Source organism: Brassica oleracea, chromosome C3 (genome assembly GCF_000695525.1).
Source record: "Brassica oleracea var. oleracea cultivar TO1000 chromosome C3, BOL, whole genome shotgun sequence".
NCBI classification, from domain to species: Eukaryota; Viridiplantae; Streptophyta; class Magnoliopsida; order Brassicales; family Brassicaceae; genus Brassica; species Brassica oleracea.
The window spans coordinates 51,070,567-51,090,216 of record NC_027750.1 but is presented as its reverse complement, the minus strand read 5'-3'; the positions used below and the strand labels follow the sequence as shown (position 1 = coordinate 51,090,216).

Genomic DNA, 19,650 nt, shown 5'->3' with positions numbered 1-19,650 from the left:
CATTCTGGGATTTATGATTTGGTTTTTAGATATTTTGTTTTGATCAGGATTTATAATCTTCAGTTATATTTTATTTTCAGGTTTAAGTTTAATTTTTGTGAGGTTTGATGTTAAAATCTAGAGGTATTTACAGCATAGTTTTAGATTACTTTATTATATTTTCGATATGGTACGTAGCATATCATCGGACATAGATTTCATATTATCGACTGGAAAACCGTCTATGTAATATTTTTTATAATTAATGAGACTTAAAAAAATAGTAGTCTATATATTTTTTTTTTGGTGTAGAAAACATGGTGCGAAAATACAAAATCATCTTTAGTTATTCCTCCTTATCTTTCGTAAAGTTTGATGTTAAATTCTAGAGGTATTTACAACATAGTTTTATATTACTTTATCATATCTAAACGGTATTCTTTTTTTTTTTTGCAACATTCTAAACAATATTCTATACTAGAGATTTTCAGCAAGGTGCATAGCATCAGACATAGATTTTCATAAGACAGTTCAAAATGGTTGGATCAGATATGCATTTTTATAAGATGGTAGAATTGTCGGCCGGAGAACCGCGTAGTATTTTTCATAATTAATCAATGTTAAAAATAAATAGTATTATATATTTTACTAGATTCTGACCCGTCCTTAAAAGAACATGCATATTTTTTGTTTTATATTTTTGTTGAAATTTAATTTTTATATTTGTGTTTTTAGTCGTACATATGTTTTTCTTTGTATAATATTTATCTTAAATAATTTTTTTTGTCATTGTTATCTTAAATGATTAATAAGAGATTTTAATAATTGTATTAAGATAGTTGGACCAGACCGTGCGGTTATTGTTTCATGTTTTAATAGTATTGATTAATTTTTGGGTCTAAGAAGACATGGCAAAAGTATTCGAAAAATACAAAATCATCTTTAATTATTCCTCCTTATCCACCACACACGTCGTGAGCACGCGCTCGAACCAGGCAAAGCCTCTCTCTCAGTTCCGTAATAGATTTCCCGGCGAAGCACAACACCTAAACCTCCTCCCTTCATGGCGTCAACTCATCCATGTCTTGTCGGACAAAGAATCTCCGTCCCTCAATTTCACCTCCTCTTCAACTCAAAGCCTCCAAATCACGAGCTCTCCACCAATAAACGCTCGAATTTCTGCGTATCCATCGGCCTACCACACTCCTTCGCTTCTCCTTTATCAACTCGAAACCCTAAGAAATCACCCCTGACCTGTCTGCGCAATTGCGCCGCCGTTGATGGCCCTGAGACAAGTTCGAGTGAGGATAAGTGGGATTGGGATCGATGGAGTCGACACTTCTCCGAGATTGAAGAAACCGATGGCGTGGTGTCTCTTCTCAAGGTTGTTTCCATCAAACTCAGTTGATATTGGTTTGCTTTATAAGAAGTTTCTGATTTTGGAGTTTGTGTAAACAGGTACAACTTGAGGAGGCCATCGAAAGAGAAGACTTTGAAGAAGCGGCGAAGTTGAAAGCAGCTATTGGAGAAGCTACTGTGAGTGATGCTGTCGCTGAGATCATGTGCCAGTTGCAGGTTAAGATTGTTTGGTAAAATCAAACTCTTTGTGTATATCTTCTTTACTTATATGTGTTAGCTTCTGCGCAGGATGCAATACGTGAAGAGCGTTACCATGATGCTTCCAAGCTATGTAGGCAAACAGGAAGTGGACTGGTAATTTTTAAATTCATCGGCTTTATATTTAGTGTCTTTCTTGATAAGCTTGTAAGATAGCCCTAGATGACACCTACACGCCTAAATCAAGAAAAAGGCAAAGAGTAGAAGACTTTTTAAACTTTATTAGGGATGGAGAATGTTTCATGTGTGTAAACTACCAAGGTAGTTTAGGTTAGTTGAAGAAACTTATGTTTCCTGGAATCTGTGTGTTTTTATCTGGACTTGGGTTGTTTAGAATTTAAAGCATCTTTTCACGTTTTTGATGTCTATGTAGTTGGGTTGGTGGGTTTGTTATCCTCAAGACTCTGAGGAACCATTTGGCAGAATTGTACGCATAACTCCAGGCGTTGGTAGGTTTATTGGCAAGAGTTACAGTCCAAGGTGAGCATGTTTTGCTGATGATTCTAATCTTTCATTCAACTGCTTGTGGTAATTGAGCCTCGTAACTGCTTTGTTCAGACAGCTGGTGACTGCAGCAGCTGGAACACCTCTGTTTGAGATTTTTGTTGTTAAAGACACGGACGGAAGATATGTTATGCAGGTAACTTTTAAGCACAGCACTTATTAAAAATAAAATTTAGCAGTTCTAGTGACAGTATATCCTTTTACCTGTGTCTTCTATGCGATTAGTGTTACATGATTGCTATTCTCATTACCGATTAGTCCTTTTGAGCTGTTGTGTACATATCTGCATGTGTACAGGTGGTGTATTTGCAACATGCCAAGCAGAAACCATCCATTCCCGAGAGTTCCTATGTAAGTTCACAGCAATCATCGAATGCCTCAGCTGAGAGCCCATCAATATTAGATGCAGGAGGAAGTGAAGTGAAGGTGGATAAGAAGAAAGATAAACTACTAAACGCTGAGGAACCAACTGAAGAAGGGATCCAAAATGTGATAAAGTTTCTAAAAGACAAAATCCCAGGGCTAAAACTGATGAAAGTAATGGACGTTGAACTCCCCGACGAAGAGATCATAGGCAGTGATGATGATCTTGTAGAGCTGGTTGGAGAAGTTATTGAGGAAGCTGGTTCTGCTGATGAAGAAGAAGATGATGACAGCATTGAAGAAAGTGCAGATAATGGAAAGGATTTAAACCCAAAGGTTTTCATCGGAGGGGTTCTACACAGCACAGAGGATTCCTCTATAGATGATGAGCTTGTACGTGTTACCGCAGATATAACGGATAACGAAAGAGATTCCTTTACCTTGCATGTTCCTGGGAGAAGAAAGAGTGATGTTGATACAAGAAAAGACAGAGTGTCTAAGGAGCAAGTAACAGCTCTAGCAGCTCAAGGACTTTCAGATCTCATGCCACCAGAGGTTGCCAAGGCGTTCTGGGGTTCAGAGAGACCTTCTTTGAAGGCGAGTTCCTTGAACTTTTAATGCTCTACATAAAGCTGAACGCTACAATCATATTAAATTGTTCGATCATTTTTGTAGGTATCAAGAAATGTGCGTGAGATTGTCAAGCTTGCTATAAGTCAAGCACAAAAAGGAAATCGTCTCTCTGAGTACACAACATTTAATAGAATCACAACTCCTGAAAGCGACCTAGACCCTTTTGATGGTAATCATCTTTTGCATTAGTATTATTCTCTTTCTTTTGATATGGGGGTTCAGAATATATTTGTACAAACTCAACTTAGAAAATGTTATGTATTTGAAAGTGCAGGCCTATACGTTGGTGCGTTCGGACCTTACGGCACTGAGATAGTACAACTCAAGCGTAAGTATGGCAACTGGAATGATGCAGAGGAAAGTGACTCCTCAGATATTGAGTTCTTTGAATACGTTGAGGCTGTGAAGTTGACAGGGGATCCAAACGTGCCAGCAGGCCAGGTTAATTATCATTTTTACTTTTATTTTTTCGTATTATGTGTGGGATAAAGAATTTGAAATAGGGTCCCCAAATTCTTGGTAGGTGACATTTCGTGCAAGGATTGGGAAGGGGAGTCGCATGAGGGATCGAGGAATGTACCCAGAGGAAATGGGAGTGGTAATGACACTTTACTCATCTCTTGAGCCTACAGTTTTAGGACAACTACAGAAACTGACCTAAAACAAATGTGTGCTCACTGCTCAAACCATGCATAAGTCAAACATGTAACCAGAGCAAGAGTCTCAGACTTTTTCCTATTTAAACAATAGCTTAAGACACACTATGGTTTAACCATGTTGACATTTGAATCGAAAGCTTATCTAGAGAGATGTTTACGTGTATACACAGCTTGCGAGTTACATGGGAGAAGGAAGAATAGCAGACTTTGGGTTTAAAAACCCAAGATGGGTCGGAGGGCAGCTTTTAAAACTCAACGGAAAGGTAAATACACAGTAGAGCTAAACCCCATTAGTTATTTGTGTTACAAGTTGATGGTTTTGGGGTTTGGCTGACAGGGAATGGGACCATATGTGACGGGTGGGGATCTTGGATTTCTATATATTGGTCCTGAGAAGAGCTTCATGGTCGTTTTCAACCGTCTCAGACTGCCCGAGTGACTAATGATGCTCATTGTTACTATATTTCTTCTTTTTGACCTTCTTCCATACACACTTACATAGCTCTACTGTTTCAGAGTAACATCACTGCGAGAGTGTTTAAGATTGGGAAAAAGGCTTTATTGTAACTATATTGTGGCTCATGTTTTCTTCTATACACGAGATATAATGCATGTTGAGTTACACAGTCTTTAGGGGAGCTTAATGAAACCGAAAATAGACTCGATCCAATCTGTACAACTCATGAGAGTTTTCTAAAGTTTGTGGTGCCAATCGATTGAAAAGGAACAATATTTGCATTTTTGAATACTGCTGTAAATATTAATCTTTTGATGAGGTGTGCGTGTATGTATTTGACATGTTCTCTTTCTCCTACAATTTAGGTGAACTTGTAAACTGAATTTGAAGTAAAAGATAACAGTTTTTTTAATGTACCAGTGAGAACGAAATGACTGCGCAATATCGAAGAGCATGGCGGCATTAGAGAGGAGCAAGGAACAGAATCATATATATATTCTCTCTCTATCTATTCCCTCTTTGGACATCCCACCGAAAAAGTTGAAGCAAATATTGATAACAGTCTCACATATTTGTTAAATGAGAAGATCAATTAAACTCATAGAGAAGAGACAAATATTTCATTTCTCGTGTAAGCTTTTTATATTACTTCTTTGTTTACAGATATACCATTTTTTGATACCAACGTTGAGTTCACATTTTGAGAGCGTAGTACAACATAGAGTTTGTATGATGTGTTCAGAAACGATGAATCTATTGATTCTCTTCCAAATGGTTGGATCAACCTAATATGGATGGTTATTAACTAACAGAGAAATCACATATTCAAATCAATCTTTCTCTCCAAATAGGAATCAAATTACATGATTTGAATCCGCTCGTAGTGAATGTACGAACCTAATGGGAAGAACATTCAAAAAATTTGAATCCTCCTTGATGTTAAATGAACGTGTCTTATCCTTATGAGTTTTTTTTTTGACATGGTTGATTCCATAAACGTAAATAAATAAAGATCCGATCCTCGTTGATGTTAAATGAATGTTGTCCTAACCTTAATGAGTTTCGTCTTTTGACATGATGGTTCTGGTGGGATTCAACAAACACAAATAAATCAAATTGGATCCAATTCATGCCCCCAACCCCAAGTCTTTAACCGGGTCAACCCGACCGGTTTAAAAGTACCGCTCATCACTTATTAAAAACCCTCGAGAAAACCTAAACCCTATCTGCTTCCTCCCTTTACTCAGAGAAAACAGATCGCCTCCTCTCTCCTCAGTCGCCACCATGTTTGAATACCGTTGCAACTCCATCAATTGGAAGCCGTCTCCGTTAATATCCCTCGCTACCAGCCCCGACGGCTCTCAAGTCGCCGCAGCTCGCGAAGACGGTTCTCTTGAGCTCTGGATCGTCTCACCTGGTTCTCTCTCCTGGCACTGCCAACTCGTACGCCCTCCTACTCTTCTCTTCCGATTAACACATTTCAAAGTCGATTCTATTCGTTAAGTTTGTCAATTGATTGCAGATCATCCACGGGGATCCGAAATCGAGAATCTCGCACCTTGCCTGGTTAGGTGCTAGGTTGTTTTCTTCGAGTATCGATGGCACAATCTCAGAGTGGGATCTTTTCGACCTGAAGCAGAAGGTGAGTATCATTTGTATAAGTAACATTTTCTCTTGTTTGCTTGTTTTCTAATATCAAATCTATCTGTTGCAGGTTGTATTAGATTCAATTGGAGTATCAATCTGGCAAATGGCTGTGGCGCCTCTCTCCACTGCTGAAGCAGAGATGATGGTGAAGAAGGAATTCTCGAGTGAGGAATCAGATGACGAGGGAGAAAGTGGAGTTGCAGATGGTTCTGAGTTTGATGAGCTTGAGGAGAAACCTGATAGGCGTCTTGCAGTTGCCTGTGATGATGGCTGCGTGAGTATGTATCATGTCTCTGATTCAGAGAAATTAACGTACTATAGATCTTTGCCTCGGGCCAGTGGTGAGACATTCTTTGCTCCCCCACTTACCATTATTTTGATTCTTTTTTGTTGTATCTGCTTAGAGCTTTATGGAACGTTATTTTTTGTAGGCCGTGCTTTAAGTGTGACTTGGAGTTTGGATGCTCAGAGAATATTTTCGGGCACTAGTGATGGGTGAGTATACTTACTTTTCCTTTCGTAAGAGATGCATAGTTGATTGGAAAGAAGAAACCTGAATGTTTTTTCGATTTGCTCTTTGTTTTGTAGGCTGATAAGATGTTGGGATGCTAACCTCTGTCATGAGGTATATAGAATTACAGTTGGACTTGGAGGACTGGGGAATGGGTCTGAGCTCTGCATTTGGTCTCTTCTTTCGTTGAGGTAAAGACTGGTTTCCTACTCATATGTTAGTTATGTCTTTCTTTTCCTATTTCTGATGATCTTGTTTGCGTTTGCTCACTTCTTGTTTTAGATGTGGAGTTCTTGTCAGCGGAGATAGTACAGGAAGTGTCCAGTTTTGGGATAGCCAGCATGGAACCCTTTTGCAGGCGCATTCTATTCACAAGGGTGATGTCAATGCTCTTGCAGCTGCCCCAAGTCATAACCGTGTGTTTTCTGCAGGTGCCGATGGACAGGTAAATGATACTCTACTTATTCGCTCTCTCATGTGAACCCCATTTAACACTTAATAAATCTTAAACACTGGTTTGGCAGATTAAACAGTAACCTTCCTTCATTAACATAACATTAGATGTGTTATTTGATTGTGAGGTGTCAACTTTCTAATTTCTCTCTTATCCTTTTGTAGGTTATTCTATATAAGCTCGCTGGTGGTACATTTAAACCACAAGATTTAAAACCTTCTTCAACTAAGAAGTGGGATTATATCGGTTGTGTAAGGGCTCATACTCATGACATCAGAGCTCTAACTGTGGCAGTGCCAATTAGTTCAGAAGGTCAGTGGAGTCTTTAGTTATTGTGCTTTTACTATTTCCAGTATATTTTGAATTATAATTCATGTTAGGATATGTTGGAGTTGAAAGACCGCAAACACAGAGACAAGCTCAAAGCGTTTAACAGAAAAAAATCAGAAACTATAACACCAAATACGTTAAAGTCTTTCCCTTTGTTAAAACAGATAAACATTCAGCAAAGCAGCTAAGCTCCATAACCATAAATCACGTTTTTCACCCTTAATTTTGTGATTATTCTCTAAGAGCTTGACCAAATACTTAAAAGAACATTGTTTTCCTTCGCCTATTCTTTTGTTATCTTGTGGTTCTTGAACTTTCACCTTTTACAGGTTCTCTTCGAGACAGTAATGCAAAACCAAAAAGTCGTAAACAGCGCAGGAAGGAGAAGCGGGGTGGTGTCAGTTACCATAAATGGGCACATTTGGGGGTTCCAATGCTCATTTCAGCTGGTGATGACGCAAAGCTTTTTGCATACTCAGTTCAAGAGTTCACTAAGTTCCACCCACATGATATATGCCCTGCGCCTCAGAGAGTACCTATGCAGATGGTACATAATACAGTGTTCAATCAGACTTCGCTTCTCTTGGTTCAGGATTCTTGTTCTTTAGATGTTCTTGGTATTCACATAAGCAGTGATTCTAGTGGGCGTGTCTCCACCAAGCCATTAGTTCGTGTTAAAAGTAAAGGTGGCAGAAAGATCATATGCAGTGCAATTTCTAACGCAGGGTCACTTTTTGCTTATTCTGACCAAATTCGCCCAAGTCTGTTTGAGTTGAAGAAAAACAAACTTGGAAAGAATCCATGGAGTCCCAACAGAAAGCGACTTCCGAATCTTCCATCTGCTCATTCCATGGTCTTCAGCTGTGACTGCTCTCGGCTAATAATAGCTGGGCATGACAGAAAGATATATGTATGTGCCAATTTTTCTTTTACTTGCTTGACCTTATCAAACATCTAAAATTTTATTTTGTTGGCAGACCGTTGGGATTGATAGCATGGAGCTATTACACACCCTTACTCCACGTCAGGAGGCGCAGGAAGGTGAATCTCCTCCTCGTGAACCTCCAATTACAAAACTGTATACTAGCTCAGATGATCATTGGCTAGCTGCTATCAGTTGCTTTGGGGACGTATACGTGTTCAACCTGGAAACACAGAGGTGAACATTTTGTAATCCTTTTCTGCTTACAGTTATCTATTAGGACTTATTCAGAGTACTATATCTTCATATGGTTATGGCTTTGCATATTTCCAAGCAGCGGCTTGTATATTTTATTCATTCATTCTCTTATTGTGTTTACAGGCAGCATTGGTTCATATCAAGGCTTGATGGGGCATCTGTTGCAGCCGCTGGTTTCCATCCCAGGGACAACAATGTGCTTGTGATCTCCACCGCTTCAAACCAGGTCTTTGCATTGGACGTGGAGGCTAGAGAGTTGGGCAAGTGGTCACTTCTTCAAACTCTTTGTTTGCCAAAGAGATACCAAGAGTTCCCTGGTGAGGTCTTAGGGCTCTCATTCACTCCATCGCCAAGCTCATCATCTGTAATCGTTTACAGCTCCAGGTACTTTAGATTTTTTCACTAATGACAATTTTGCACTACAAAAATAAAACAAAGCTGTTCTAATCGTGACCCTTGTTGCAAAGCAGAGCAAAGTGTTTGATTGAGTTTGGGAAGCCGAAGGAACAAGGCGAAGAGATGGATTTGTCGGAAAGGGTAGAAGATAGAATTGCTAGCATTGGTTTGAAGAAATTGGGGAATGGGACCCGAAAACGTAGGTTGGAGGAGTATCAGAAAGAGAGCAAGAGTAATGAGAGAGAGGAGAACGAAACATCAAAGCACCCGGTTCTGTATTTAAAACATCTATCAAAGAATGCAATCTTGGTGGTAGAGAAACCATGGATTGAAGTTATCAAGAGTTTAGATTCACAGCCAGTTCACAGACATATATATGGGACATAAGGCAGGAGGAGGGAGAGAGAGGAAGCTCCTCTGGAGAACTCTTTTAATTTTTGACGGGAAAAGCGCAATAGAGATGATGAAGACGAAGAATGTTAGCGAGGAAGTTTACTTGCTTCTTATATGCCTCCAAGAATTTTGTAAGAGCCTTAATTAGTTTATTTACTTGTTTGATTTTTAAACATTTCTTCTCTAAGCTTGTTGTTCTTGTCACTCCTTGGATATTGGGTTTTATCTAGTTCATGATTTTGTTATATATTAAGAACTTTTAATTTCAAAAAATGGAACATGCAAATATGTGCCTGGGTCTTGTGTACAATACTTCATGTCAAGATTAGTACACAACATTTTTGTATCTTAGTCATTTATTGCTAGTGACTCTTTCTATTCTGGTTACCTGAAAACATTTATATGAGAATCCACTTTGTATTGTATTTTTTTTTGTTATAAAATATGGTAGGATGCATTACCAAAAAAACCTTTGGTGGATGGGGTACATCGCCATCTTACCTAAATTCGAAAATAAAATCTTTAACATGGAGCGTTTAGAGTCTGCATATAAAACGTGCATGCTCCTTTTTATATTATAACGGATTCCGAACTTTTTTTCCTGAAATCAGAATAAGAGAGTAAAAAGAGAGATTATCAAAACCACGAAAACGGAAGATCAGTATGTGTCGACCAAGCATAGGATGTTAAACGGCCAAGGCAAGGCATGACATCATCAAAGACACGTAAGAGAAAAGAAACCCCACTGACGTCAACTAAGAAACCCCCACGTGTCTCCCCTGCTCTCCCACCGTTGCATGAAGCAGACAGAAGCTGCAACTGCCTCGTGTTCCTCTCCAAAGACCAGTTACTTACACACACGTCCCTAAAACATCTCGAACAACCACAGACTAATTAAAATTTTCACAAAACCTCGAATATACATTGCATGCAGTCAAAAACTAAGTTTTAACCAAGTTTTTTAAAAAGGGGATAGGTGTAGGCACGCATGACGTCCAGCACCAACACGCGTTGCAGTGATAGCCTTTGTGATTGGTGAACCGAACCACATCCCCACAGTATATCTGTTTGTAAGAATGGCACATTAAACGTGTCCCTATCCCCAACTCTCTCTAACACGTACCCATCCTTTTCTCTCCATATGTCCTTCTTCCTTAAATATTCGCCTCTCTCTTATTGGCTCTTCACTCTCCTTATTATAACCAACCTTCTCTTTGTTCTCTCGACATCTCTCGTCTTCTTTCTTCTTCTTGTAGTGATTTTTGAATTTTTTTACACCATGATAAAGATACTTAGCTCTCATAACTCGCACCATTCTCACTCAACCACCACAACTCTTAAAACAGCTGAGATCTTGTCCAAATATAGACCCATTGCTCCTAGGCCCGGGACGACCCAAGCTAACGATAATGATTCTTCTTCTTTCATGTCTCACAAGATCAACCAATCTCCTTACCTTCGTCACCTCTGGCCACAGCTTCAAGCTCGTCCTACGAGAACCCGCAAGCGAGGTAGAGGCGGGATAGGTCCAACGTCTCATCTCTCGTTGAAGAGACCCAAGTCATTAGCTACGTCTGCCAAAACTCCTACACAGCGGGTGTTTGGCCCTATTAAAACGCTGGCGTTTCAGGCTCTCTCTCATGCGGGGCTACCTAACCTTACTACACAAGTTGGCTACGCCTTGAAGAATGGTGGATCTCCTGCTTTGGTGACTCTGCCTCTTCTTCAATGCTCTCCTCTTTCCTCCAAATGCATGGAGCCAGAGATCAAAGAAAAGGGTCTGATTGATCTGAACAAGAGCGTAGAGACGATAAAAGAGAGAGATTTCTTGAAGCAACTACAAGGACCCATCAGAACAACAACAGCAGCAACAGCAGCAAGCAGAGTCATAACTCCACAACCCATAAGACCGGTGTGCTCAAGGATCAACGTAGCATGCATAAACCCACTAAGCAACCCATCTCAAATCAGCAAGAAATCACCACAAGAGGTGGAAGAAGAAGTTGAATCAGATGCGCTGCCCGCTATAATCTCCGATTCAAACAACAGGGTCAGACTCGTGAACTCGGCCTACAAGGAGATGATGGGGCAACCAGAGTGCTCGTGGCTAGATTCAATGGTGAAAGTGAAGAGGATATGTGGTGAAGTGGTGATACAATTCTGTGAATCCAAGATTTCAGAGAACAATAATGGCTATTCATGCTGGGTGAAGATAGGGTGGGGGAGAGACGGTAAGGAGGAGCTTGTGCATGCGTTCTGCGATGTAATAAAACGTGAGTGCGACTCCAAGGATTATGTCTTTACGTGGAGGTTTCACATAACCGCCAAAGAAACTTGTCAGCCAAGCTACAATGCTTAATTAGGTTTTGGTGTATCCGTGTTGTTCTTTTAATGCTTTAGCCTAATGATATATATAATATATCCAATATTAAATATCGTTTAATGGTACTCTTCTCTTGTAAATACACTATGAACAACAGCAAATTACTCCTTATTTATGAAATGGTTTCATCTAAGGAAGTGCATGTGATATTCACTTACCACTACAAGAAAACATCAAGGATTCTGAGGGAAAAAATCGTCGGAATATCGTTATTCCGACGACATACCGACGAAACACGTCGTCGGAAATAATTCCTCGGAATTTATTTTTTCCTCGAAAATCCCTCGGAATTTTCCGTCGGAATTCCGAGGAAATAAATTTCCGAGGAAATTCCGAGGATCACTAGTTTGTCGGAAATGTCCTCGGAATATACCGAGGGAGAACTTCGTCGGTATAATTCCTCGGAAGTTCATCGATCGATGCGTGTTTGGACATATATACATCGATCGATAGGAGTATACCGACGGACATTTTCCTCGGCTGGGAGAAAGTGGAGTTGCAGATGGTTCTGAGTTTGATGAGCTTGAGGAGAAACCTGATAGGCGTCTTGCAGTTGCCTGTGATGATGGCTGCGTGAGTATGTATCATGTCTCTGATTCAGAGAAATTAACGTACTATAGATCTTTGCCTCGGGCCAGTGGTGAGACATTCTTTGCTCCCCCACTTACCATTATTTTGATTCTTTTTTGTTGTATCTGCTTAGAGCTTTATGGAACGTTATTTTTTGTAGGCCGTGCTTTAAGTGTGACTTGGAGTTTGGATGCTCAGAGAATATTTTCGGGCACTAGTGATGGGTGAGTATACTTACTTTTCCTTTCGTAAGAGATGCATAGTTGATTGGAAAGAAGAAACCTGAATGTTTTTTCGATTTGCTCTTTGTTTTGTAGGCTGATAAGATGTTGGGATGCTAACCTCTGTCATGAGGTATATAGAATTACAGTTGGACTTGGAGGACTGGGGAATGGGTCTGAGCTCTGCATTTGGTCTCTTCTTTCGTTGAGGTAAAGACTGGTTTCCTACTCATATGTTAGTTATGTCTTTCTTTTCCTATTTCTGATGATCTTGTTTGCGTTTGCTCACTTCTTGTTTTAGATGTGGAGTTCTTGTCAGCGGAGATAGTACAGGAAGTGTCCAGTTTTGGGATAGCCAGCATGGAACCCTTTTGCAGGCGCATTCTATTCACAAGGGTGATGTCAATGCTCTTGCAGCTGCCCCAAGTCATAACCGTGTGTTTTCTGCAGGTGCCGATGGACAGGTAAATGATACTCTACTTATTCGCTCTCTCATGTGAACCCCATTTAACACTTAATAAATCTTAAACACTGGTTTGGCAGATTAAACAGTAACCTTCCTTCATTAACATAACATTAGATGTGTTATTTGATTGTGAGGTGTCAACTTTCTAATTTCTCTCTTATCCTTTTGTAGGTTATTCTATATAAGCTCGCTGGTGGTACATTTAAACCACAAGATTTAAAACCTTCTTCAACTAAGAAGTGGGATTATATCGGTTGTGTAAGGGCTCATACTCATGACATCAGAGCTCTAACTGTGGCAGTGCCAATTAGTTCAGAAGGTCAGTGGAGTCTTTAGTTATTGTGCTTTTACTATTTCCAGTATATTTTGAATTATAATTCATGTTAGGATATGTTGGAGTTGAAAGACCGCAAACACAGAGACAAGCTCAAAGCGTTTAACAGAAAAAAATCAGAAACTATAACACCAAATACGTTAAAGTCTTTCCCTTTGTTAAAACAGATAAACATTCAGCAAAGCAGCTAAGCTCCATAACCATAAATCACGTTTTTCACCCTTAATTTTGTGATTATTCTCTAAGAGCTTGACCAAATACTTAAAAGAACATTGTTTTCCTTCGCCTATTCTTTTGTTATCTTGTGGTTCTTGAACTTTCACCTTTTACAGGTTCTCTTCGAGACAGTAATGCAAAACCAAAAAGTCGTAAACAGCGCAGGAAGGAGAAGCGGGGTGGTGTCAGTTACCATAAATGGGCACATTTGGGGGTTCCAATGCTCATTTCAGCTGGTGATGACGCAAAGCTTTTTGCATACTCAGTTCAAGAGTTCACTAAGTTCCACCCACATGATATATGCCCTGCGCCTCAGAGAGTACCTATGCAGATGGTACATAATACAGTGTTCAATCAGACTTCGCTTCTCTTGGTTCAGGATTCTTGTTCTTTAGATGTTCTTGGTATTCACATAAGCAGTGATTCTAGTGGGCGTGTCTCCACCAAGCCATTAGTTCGTGTTAAAAGTAAAGGTGGCAGAAAGATCATATGCAGTGCAATTTCTAACGCAGGGTCACTTTTTGCTTATTCTGACCAAATTCGCCCAAGTCTGTTTGAGTTGAAGAAAAACAAACTTGGAAAGAATCCATGGAGTCCCAACAGAAAGCGACTTCCGAATCTTCCATCTGCTCATTCCATGGTCTTCAGCTGTGACTGCTCTCGGCTAATAATAGCTGGGCATGACAGAAAGATATATGTATGTGCCAATTTTTCTTTTACTTGCTTGACCTTATCAAACATCTAAAATTTTATTTTGTTGGCAGACCGTTGGGATTGATAGCATGGAGCTATTACACACCCTTACTCCACGTCAGGAGGCGCAGGAAGGTGAATCTCCTCCTCGTGAACCTCCAATTACAAAACTGTATACTAGCTCAGATGATCATTGGCTAGCTGCTATCAGTTGCTTTGGGGACGTATACGTGTTCAACCTGGAAACACAGAGGTGAACATTTTGTAATCCTTTTCTGCTTACAGTTATCTATTAGGACTTATTCAGAGTACTATATCTTCATATGGTTATGGCTTTGCATATTTCCAAGCAGCGGCTTGTATATTTTATTCATTCATTCTCTTATTGTGTTTACAGGCAGCATTGGTTCATATCAAGGCTTGATGGGGCATCTGTTGCAGCCGCTGGTTTCCATCCCAGGGACAACAATGTGCTTGTGATCTCCACCGCTTCAAACCAGGTCTTTGCATTGGACGTGGAGGCTAGAGAGTTGGGCAAGTGGTCACTTCTTCAAACTCTTTGTTTGCCAAAGAGATACCAAGAGTTCCCTGGTGAGGTCTTAGGGCTCTCATTCACTCCATCGCCAAGCTCATCATCTGTAATCGTTTACAGCTCCAGGTACTTTAGATTTTTTCACTAATGACAATTTTGCACTACAAAAATAAAACAAAGCTGTTCTAATCGTGACCCTTGTTGCAAAGCAGAGCAAAGTGTTTGATTGAGTTTGGGAAGCCGAAGGAACAAGGCGAAGAGATGGATTTGTCGGAAAGGGTAGAAGATAGAATTGCTAGCATTGGTTTGAAGAAATTGGGGAATGGGACCCGAAAACGTAGGTTGGAGGAGTATCAGAAAGAGAGCAAGAGTAATGAGAGAGAGGAGAACGAAACATCAAAGCACCCGGTTCTGTATTTAAAACATCTATCAAAGAATGCAATCTTGGTGGTAGAGAAACCATGGATTGAAGTTATCAAGAGTTTAGATTCACAGCCAGTTCACAGACATATATATGGGACATAAGGCAGGAGGAGGGAGAGAGAGGAAGCTCCTCTGGAGAACTCTTTTAATTTTTGACGGGAAAAGCGCAATAGAGATGATGAAGACGAAGAATGTTAGCGAGGAAGTTTACTTGCTTCTTATATGCCTCCAAGAATTTTGTAAGAGCCTTAATTAGTTTATTTACTTGTTTGATTTTTAAACATTTCTTCTCTAAGCTTGTTGTTCTTGTCACTCCTTGGATATTGGGTTTTATCTAGTTCATGATTTTGTTATATATTAAGAACTTTTAATTTCAAAAAATGGAACATGCAAATATGTGCCTGGGTCTTGTGTACAATACTTCATGTCAAGATTAGTACACAACATTTTTGTATCTTAGTCATTTATTGCTAGTGACTCTTTCTATTCTGGTTACCTGAAAACATTTATATGAGAATCCACTTTGTATTGTATTTTTTTTTGTTATAAAATATGGTAGGATGCATTACCAAAAAAACCTTTGGTGGATGGGGTACATCGCCATCTTACCTAAATTCGAAAATAAAATCTTTAACATGGAGCGTTTAGAGTCTGCATATAAAACGTGCATGCTCCTTTTTATATTATAACGGATTCCGAACTTTTTTTCCTGAAATCAGAATAAGAGAGTAAAAAGAGAGATTATCAAAACCACGAAAACGGAAGATCAGTATGTGTCGACCAAGCATAGGATGTTAAACGGCCAAGGCAAGGCATGACATCATCAAAGACACGTAAGAGAAAAGAAACCCCACTGACGTCAACTAAGAAACCCCCACGTGTCTCCCCTGCTCTCCCACCGTTGCATGAAGCAGACAGAAGCTGCAACTGCCTCGTGTTCCTCTCCAAAGACCAGTTACTTACACACACGTCCCTAAAACATCTCGAACAACCACAGACTAATTAAAATTTTCACAAAACATCGAATATACATTGCATGCAGTCAAAAACTAAGTTTTAACCAAGTTTTTTAAAAAGGGGATAGGTGTAGGCACGCATGACGTCCAGCACCAACACGCGTTGCAGTGATAGCCTTTGTGATTGGTGAACCGAACCACATCCCCACAGTATATCTGTTTGTAAGAATGGCACATTAAACGTGTCCCTATCCCCAACTCTCTCTAACACGTACCCATCCTTTTCTCTCCATATGTCCTTCTTCCTTAAATATTCGCCTCTCTCTTATTGGCTCTTCACTCTCCTTATTATAACCAACCTTCTCTTTGTTCTCTCGACATCTCTCGTCTTCTTTCTTCTTCTTGTAGTGATTTTTGAATTTTTTTACACCATGATAAAGATACTTAGCTCTCATAACTCGCACCATTCTCACTCAACCACCACAACTCTTAAAACAGCTGAGATCTTGTCCAAATATAGACCCATTGCTCCTAGGCCCGGGACGACCCAAGCTAACGATAATGATTCTTCTTCTTTCATGTCTCACAAGATCAACCAATCTCCTTACCTTCGTCACCTCTGGCCACAGCTTCAAGCTCGTCCTACGAGAACCCGCAAGCGAGGTAGAGGCGGGATAGGTCCAACGTCTCATCTCTCGTTGAAGAGACCCAAGTCATTAGCTACGTCTGCCAAAACTCCTACACAGCGGGTGTTTGGCCCTATTAAAACGCTGGCGTTTCAGGCTCTCTCTCATGCGGGGCTACCTAACCTTACTACACAAGTTGGCTACGCCTTGAAGAATGGTGGATCTCCTGCTTTGGTGACTCTGCCTCTTCTTCAATGCTCTCCTCTTTCCTCCAAATGCATGGAGCCAGAGATCAAAGAAAAGGGTCTGATTGATCTGAACAAGAGCGTAGAGACGATAAAAGAGAGAGATTTCTTGAAGCAACTACAAGGACCCATCAGAACAACAACAGCAGCAACAGCAGCAAGCAGAGTCATAACTCCACAACCCATAAGACCGGTGTGCTCAAGGATCAACGTAGCATGCATAAACCCACTAAGCAACCCATCTCAAATCAGCAAGAAATCACCACAAGAGGTGGAAGAAGAAGTTGAATCCGATGCGCTGCCCGCTATAATCTCCGATTCAAACAACAGGGTCAGACTCGTGAACTCAGCATACAAGGAAATGATGGGGCAACCAGAGTGCTCGTGGCTAGATTCAATGGTGAAAGTGAAGAGGATATGTGGTGAAGTGGTGATACAATTCTGTGAATCCAAGATTTCAGAGAACAATAATGGATATTCATGCTGGGTGAAGATAGAGTGGGGAAGAGACGGTAAGGAGGAGCTTGTGCATGCGTTCTGCGATGTAATGAAACGTGAGTGCGACTCCAAGGATTATGTCTTTACGTGGAGGTTTCACATAACCGCTAAAGAAGCTTGTCAGCCAAGCTACAATGCTTAATTAGGTTTTAGAGTATCCGTGTTGTTCTTTTAATGCTTTAGCCTAATGATATATATAATATCCAATATTAAATATCGTTTAGTGGTAAACTCTTCTCTTGTAAATACACTATGAAGAACAGCAAGTTACTCATCTAAGGAAGCGCCTGTAACATTCATTTAGGTAGATTTTGAGATATAACCCTTACTGTCTTATATAACATAACCAACCATCCAACAAAAGTACAACTTCACACTCTAATCATCAAAAAAGTTATACTCTCAAGAACCTGCCACTCTGCAAGTTTTGTTTAGAGGCTGAAGAAGATTTTGTTACCTGATTCTGCCCGAGTTTTTGCAAGTCAGATGAAACTCTGAACCGGAGCCGACAACTCTAGTTCATACGCAGCTTGGTAAAACTCTGCAGCTTGCTGTGATAAGCCTTGCATTTTAGCAACATGTCCTAGCTTCATCCACGCGTCGTGACTTTTCGGGTCTAACCGTAAGGCGTTCATCAGAAAACTCTTAGCGGTTGCAAGTGTATCACCTCCGGATTTCATCATAACCTCTGCTATAGAAACAATGCTGGGCACGTGGTCTGGATCTATCGAGAGTGACATGAAGAAGGCTATCAAAGCCTCTTCGTGAAGTGATTTAGCTTCGAGACACAAACCTGTCCCAAAATGGAAGGACATTGTTATCAACAAGAGCGAAATTAATGAATGTCGAAAACTTTTTGAGTCTCCATACCTGTTTTATTCCAGCCTTTGGGAGAATAAAAGCAGATGGATCTTGCCTTCTCTAGACATGTTTCTGCGTCTGACCATGAACCTAGCTTTCCATAGACAGAGGCCAGGTCTTGCCAAGCTTCAGTTTCATATTTCTTTAGCAGAGTCTGGCAATATATAGCATTATTAGAGTAGTCAGAGAGATCACAAACATTTTCATATTATGACACCCAAACTAGGTACCTTGGATTGTTCAGACTTCTCCTGCGCCCGGATTAGAGCCAGAAAGTTACTGCATGTCTTCAACGCCTGCTTAGGTTGTTCTTGAGCCATCTGAAGCACAGCTTTCAACTTCAGAAGGTCTAACTTTTCCATGTCACCAGCTTCTTCCATTGTAAAGTCCAGAATAGATTCAGCATCCTTGAGCCGTTTCTCCGCTGAAAGGACAGCAGCTAAATGTTTCCATCCTCTAGTTGAAACTCCTCCCACCATACTAGAATACTCAACCGCGCCATCCAAAGCCGCTTGAAGGTTTCTTTGAAACGCATTCTCAACGCTTAAGTTATATACAACATCTGGTTCCGGATCACCCTTGCCCATCGTTGCGGCTTTGTTTAGAGAGTATAGAGATTTTTTTTTGAAGTAAAACCCGTTCAGAGTCTAGTTTGGAACTTCTTGCAGCGTTTCCATAGCATACACCAAGGAACCTGTGCGCTTGGCTCAAAAGATGTTCACTCTGATTATTAGCCAAGTCGAGCAGCTTGTGAGAAAAATTTATCCCGTCTCTTGAGAGTTGTGGATCTTCGGAGCATAGCTTTGCTCCAAACAATAACCAAGAAGTCTGAGGTGTTGACATAAAGCAGAAGTAAGCTGCCAGACTTAAGAAGTAAGCTGCCAGACTTGAGAATTAAGCTAGAGACTTATAAAATTTTATAAAGCTTTATAAGGTTTTATAAGCTCGAGTATTTTTATTGAAGAGAAGAAGAAGACCGTTGAAGATATTTTAAAACAATGAATATTTTATTATATTGTGTACTGAGACAACTTGCCTTTTAAATACTTGTATTCAAATCTACAATTAAAATCAACGGAATAGAGTTTCTCCTAGATCTACTTTCTCTCTCTCTTTGTTCTTCAATGTTTTTCATCTAAGTCTCTTTATCCTCACATTCTTTCATGGTATCACAGCAAGTAAGCTCCTGAGATTCATTCTTCTCTACTCTATTCTCGTTACTTCCGCAAATCTCTGATTTTCCCTTTCTATTTTTGGTAAAGTTCATCATGTTGTTGAGTTGTTCTTCATTCTTTTGGGAAGTTCAGATCGTTGTGGGCCGAGTTAGAGATGCTAAGACCGATCAATCTTGATCCGGATGTACTTAATGAGAGGAAGGAGCAAGACAAGGTCTTTGCTTTGCTGTTCACTCTCAACCCGGGTTATAGTGATCTAATCAAACACATTCTAAGAAGTGAGAAGCTTCCATCACTTGAGGAGCTTTGTGCTCAGATTCAAAAGGAG

At 40.1% G+C, this 19,650-nt stretch overlaps 5 protein-coding genes across 6 annotated transcripts; 4 read left to right on the top strand and 1 right to left on the bottom strand.

Moving 5' to 3' along the window:
- The first annotated feature begins 918 nt into the window (after positions 1-918).
- On the top strand, positions 919-4,420 carry LOC106335858 (protein EXECUTER 2, chloroplastic). The gene is made up of 11 exons (XM_013774504.1): positions 919-1,363; positions 1,438-1,554; positions 1,627-1,692; positions 1,970-2,076; positions 2,155-2,236; positions 2,398-3,060; positions 3,139-3,265; positions 3,371-3,537; positions 3,620-3,694; positions 3,926-4,018; positions 4,093-4,420. The coding sequence occupies exons 1-11, from the start codon at positions 1,043-1,045 to the stop codon at positions 4,192-4,194; spliced, it is 1,920 nt and encodes a 639-aa protein (XP_013629958.1). The 5' UTR covers positions 919-1,042; the 3' UTR covers positions 4,195-4,420.
- Positions 4,421-5,422: 1,002 nt separating this feature from the next.
- LOC106335020 (cirhin-like) lies at positions 5,423-15,415 on the top strand. 2 transcript variants are annotated; one of them, XM_013773434.1, is made up of 12 exons: positions 5,423-5,655; positions 5,735-5,854; positions 5,927-6,056; positions 12,003-12,146; positions 12,237-12,300; positions 12,394-12,507; positions 12,599-12,761; positions 12,935-13,082; positions 13,430-14,010; positions 14,078-14,259; positions 14,404-14,664; positions 14,751-15,415. In XM_013773434.1, exons 1-12 carry the CDS (start codon positions 5,497-5,499, stop codon positions 15,061-15,063), a joined length of 2,379 nt encoding a protein of 792 aa, XP_013628888.1. In that variant the 5' UTR covers positions 5,423-5,496; the 3' UTR covers positions 15,064-15,415. The 2 variants fall into 2 exon arrangements, with proteins under 2 accessions (XP_013628888.1, XP_013628887.1); XM_013773433.1 differs by lacking the exons at positions 12,003-12,146; positions 12,237-12,300; positions 12,394-12,507; ... (4 more) ...; positions 14,404-14,664; positions 14,751-15,415 and adding exons at positions 6,291-6,354; positions 6,448-6,561; positions 6,653-6,815; ... (3 more) ...; positions 8,458-8,718; positions 8,805-9,469 and having other exon boundaries at positions 5,927-6,200.
- Positions 9,532-11,482, top strand: LOC106329586. The gene has a single exon (XM_013768281.1). The coding sequence runs from the start codon at positions 10,265-10,267 to the stop codon at positions 11,480-11,482; it is 1,218 nt and encodes a 405-aa protein (XP_013623735.1). The 5' UTR covers positions 9,532-10,264.
- A 601-nt stretch (positions 15,416-16,016) lies between the features above and the next one.
- On the top strand, positions 16,017-17,465 carry LOC106329553. Its single transcript, XM_013768237.1, has one exon. The coding sequence runs from the start codon at positions 16,211-16,213 to the stop codon at positions 17,426-17,428; it is 1,218 nt and encodes a 405-aa protein (XP_013623691.1). The 5' UTR covers positions 16,017-16,210; the 3' UTR covers positions 17,429-17,465.
- Positions 17,466-17,539: 74 nt separating this feature from the next.
- LOC106329554 lies at positions 17,540-18,905 on the bottom strand. Its single transcript, XM_013768238.1, has 3 exons — positions 18,378-18,905; positions 18,157-18,301; positions 17,540-18,079 (listed from the first exon to the last, which is right to left on the bottom strand). The coding sequence occupies exons 1-3, from the start codon at positions 18,732-18,734 to the stop codon at positions 17,769-17,771; spliced, it is 813 nt and encodes a 270-aa protein (XP_013623692.1). The 5' UTR covers positions 18,735-18,905; the 3' UTR covers positions 17,540-17,768.
- Positions 18,906-19,650: the final 745 nt, after the last annotated feature.

What these genes read in the sequence shown, in the direction of transcription:
- LOC106335020 (XM_013773434.1), top strand. Translation starts at nt 5,497, where the DNA reads ATGTTTGAATACCGTTGCAACTCCATCAATTGGAAGCCGTCTCCGTTA. An exon ending in TGACGAGGGAGAAAGTGGAG is followed by an intron (nt 6,057 to 12,002) that starts TTGCAGATGGTT and finishes GAGAAAGTGGAG; the next exon opens with TTGCAGATGGTTCTGAGTTT. An exon ending in GTAATCGTTTACAGCTCCAG is followed by an intron (nt 14,665 to 14,750) that starts GTACTTTAGATT and finishes GTTGCAAAGCAG; the next exon opens with AGCAAAGTGTTTGATTGAGT.
- LOC106329554 (XM_013768238.1), bottom strand. Translation starts at nt 18,734, where the DNA reads ATGGGCAAGGGTGATCCGGAACCAGATGTTGTATATAACTTAAGCGTT. An exon ending in AGAAGTCTGAACAATCCAAG is followed by an intron (nt 18,302 to 18,377) that starts GTACCTAGTTTG and finishes ATATATTGCCAG; the next exon opens with ACTCTGCTAAAGAAATATGA. An exon ending in CAAAGGCTGGAATAAAACAG is followed by an intron (nt 18,080 to 18,156) that starts GTATGGAGACTC and finishes ATTTTGGGACAG; the next exon opens with GTTTGTGTCTCGAAGCTAAA.
- LOC106335858 (XM_013774504.1), top strand. Translation starts at nt 1,043, where the DNA reads ATGGCGTCAACTCATCCATGTCTTGTCGGACAAAGAATCTCCGTCCCT. An exon ending in CGACCTAGACCCTTTTGATG is followed by an intron (nt 3,266 to 3,370) that starts GTAATCATCTTT and finishes TTGAAAGTGCAG; the next exon opens with GCCTATACGTTGGTGCGTTC. An exon ending in TTTTAAAACTCAACGGAAAG is followed by an intron (nt 4,019 to 4,092) that starts GTAAATACACAG and finishes TTTGGCTGACAG; the next exon opens with GGAATGGGACCATATGTGAC.
- LOC106329586 (XM_013768281.1), top strand. Translation starts at nt 10,265, where the DNA reads ATGTCCTTCTTCCTTAAATATTCGCCTCTCTCTTATTGGCTCTTCACT.
- LOC106329553 (XM_013768237.1), top strand. Translation starts at nt 16,211, where the DNA reads ATGTCCTTCTTCCTTAAATATTCGCCTCTCTCTTATTGGCTCTTCACT.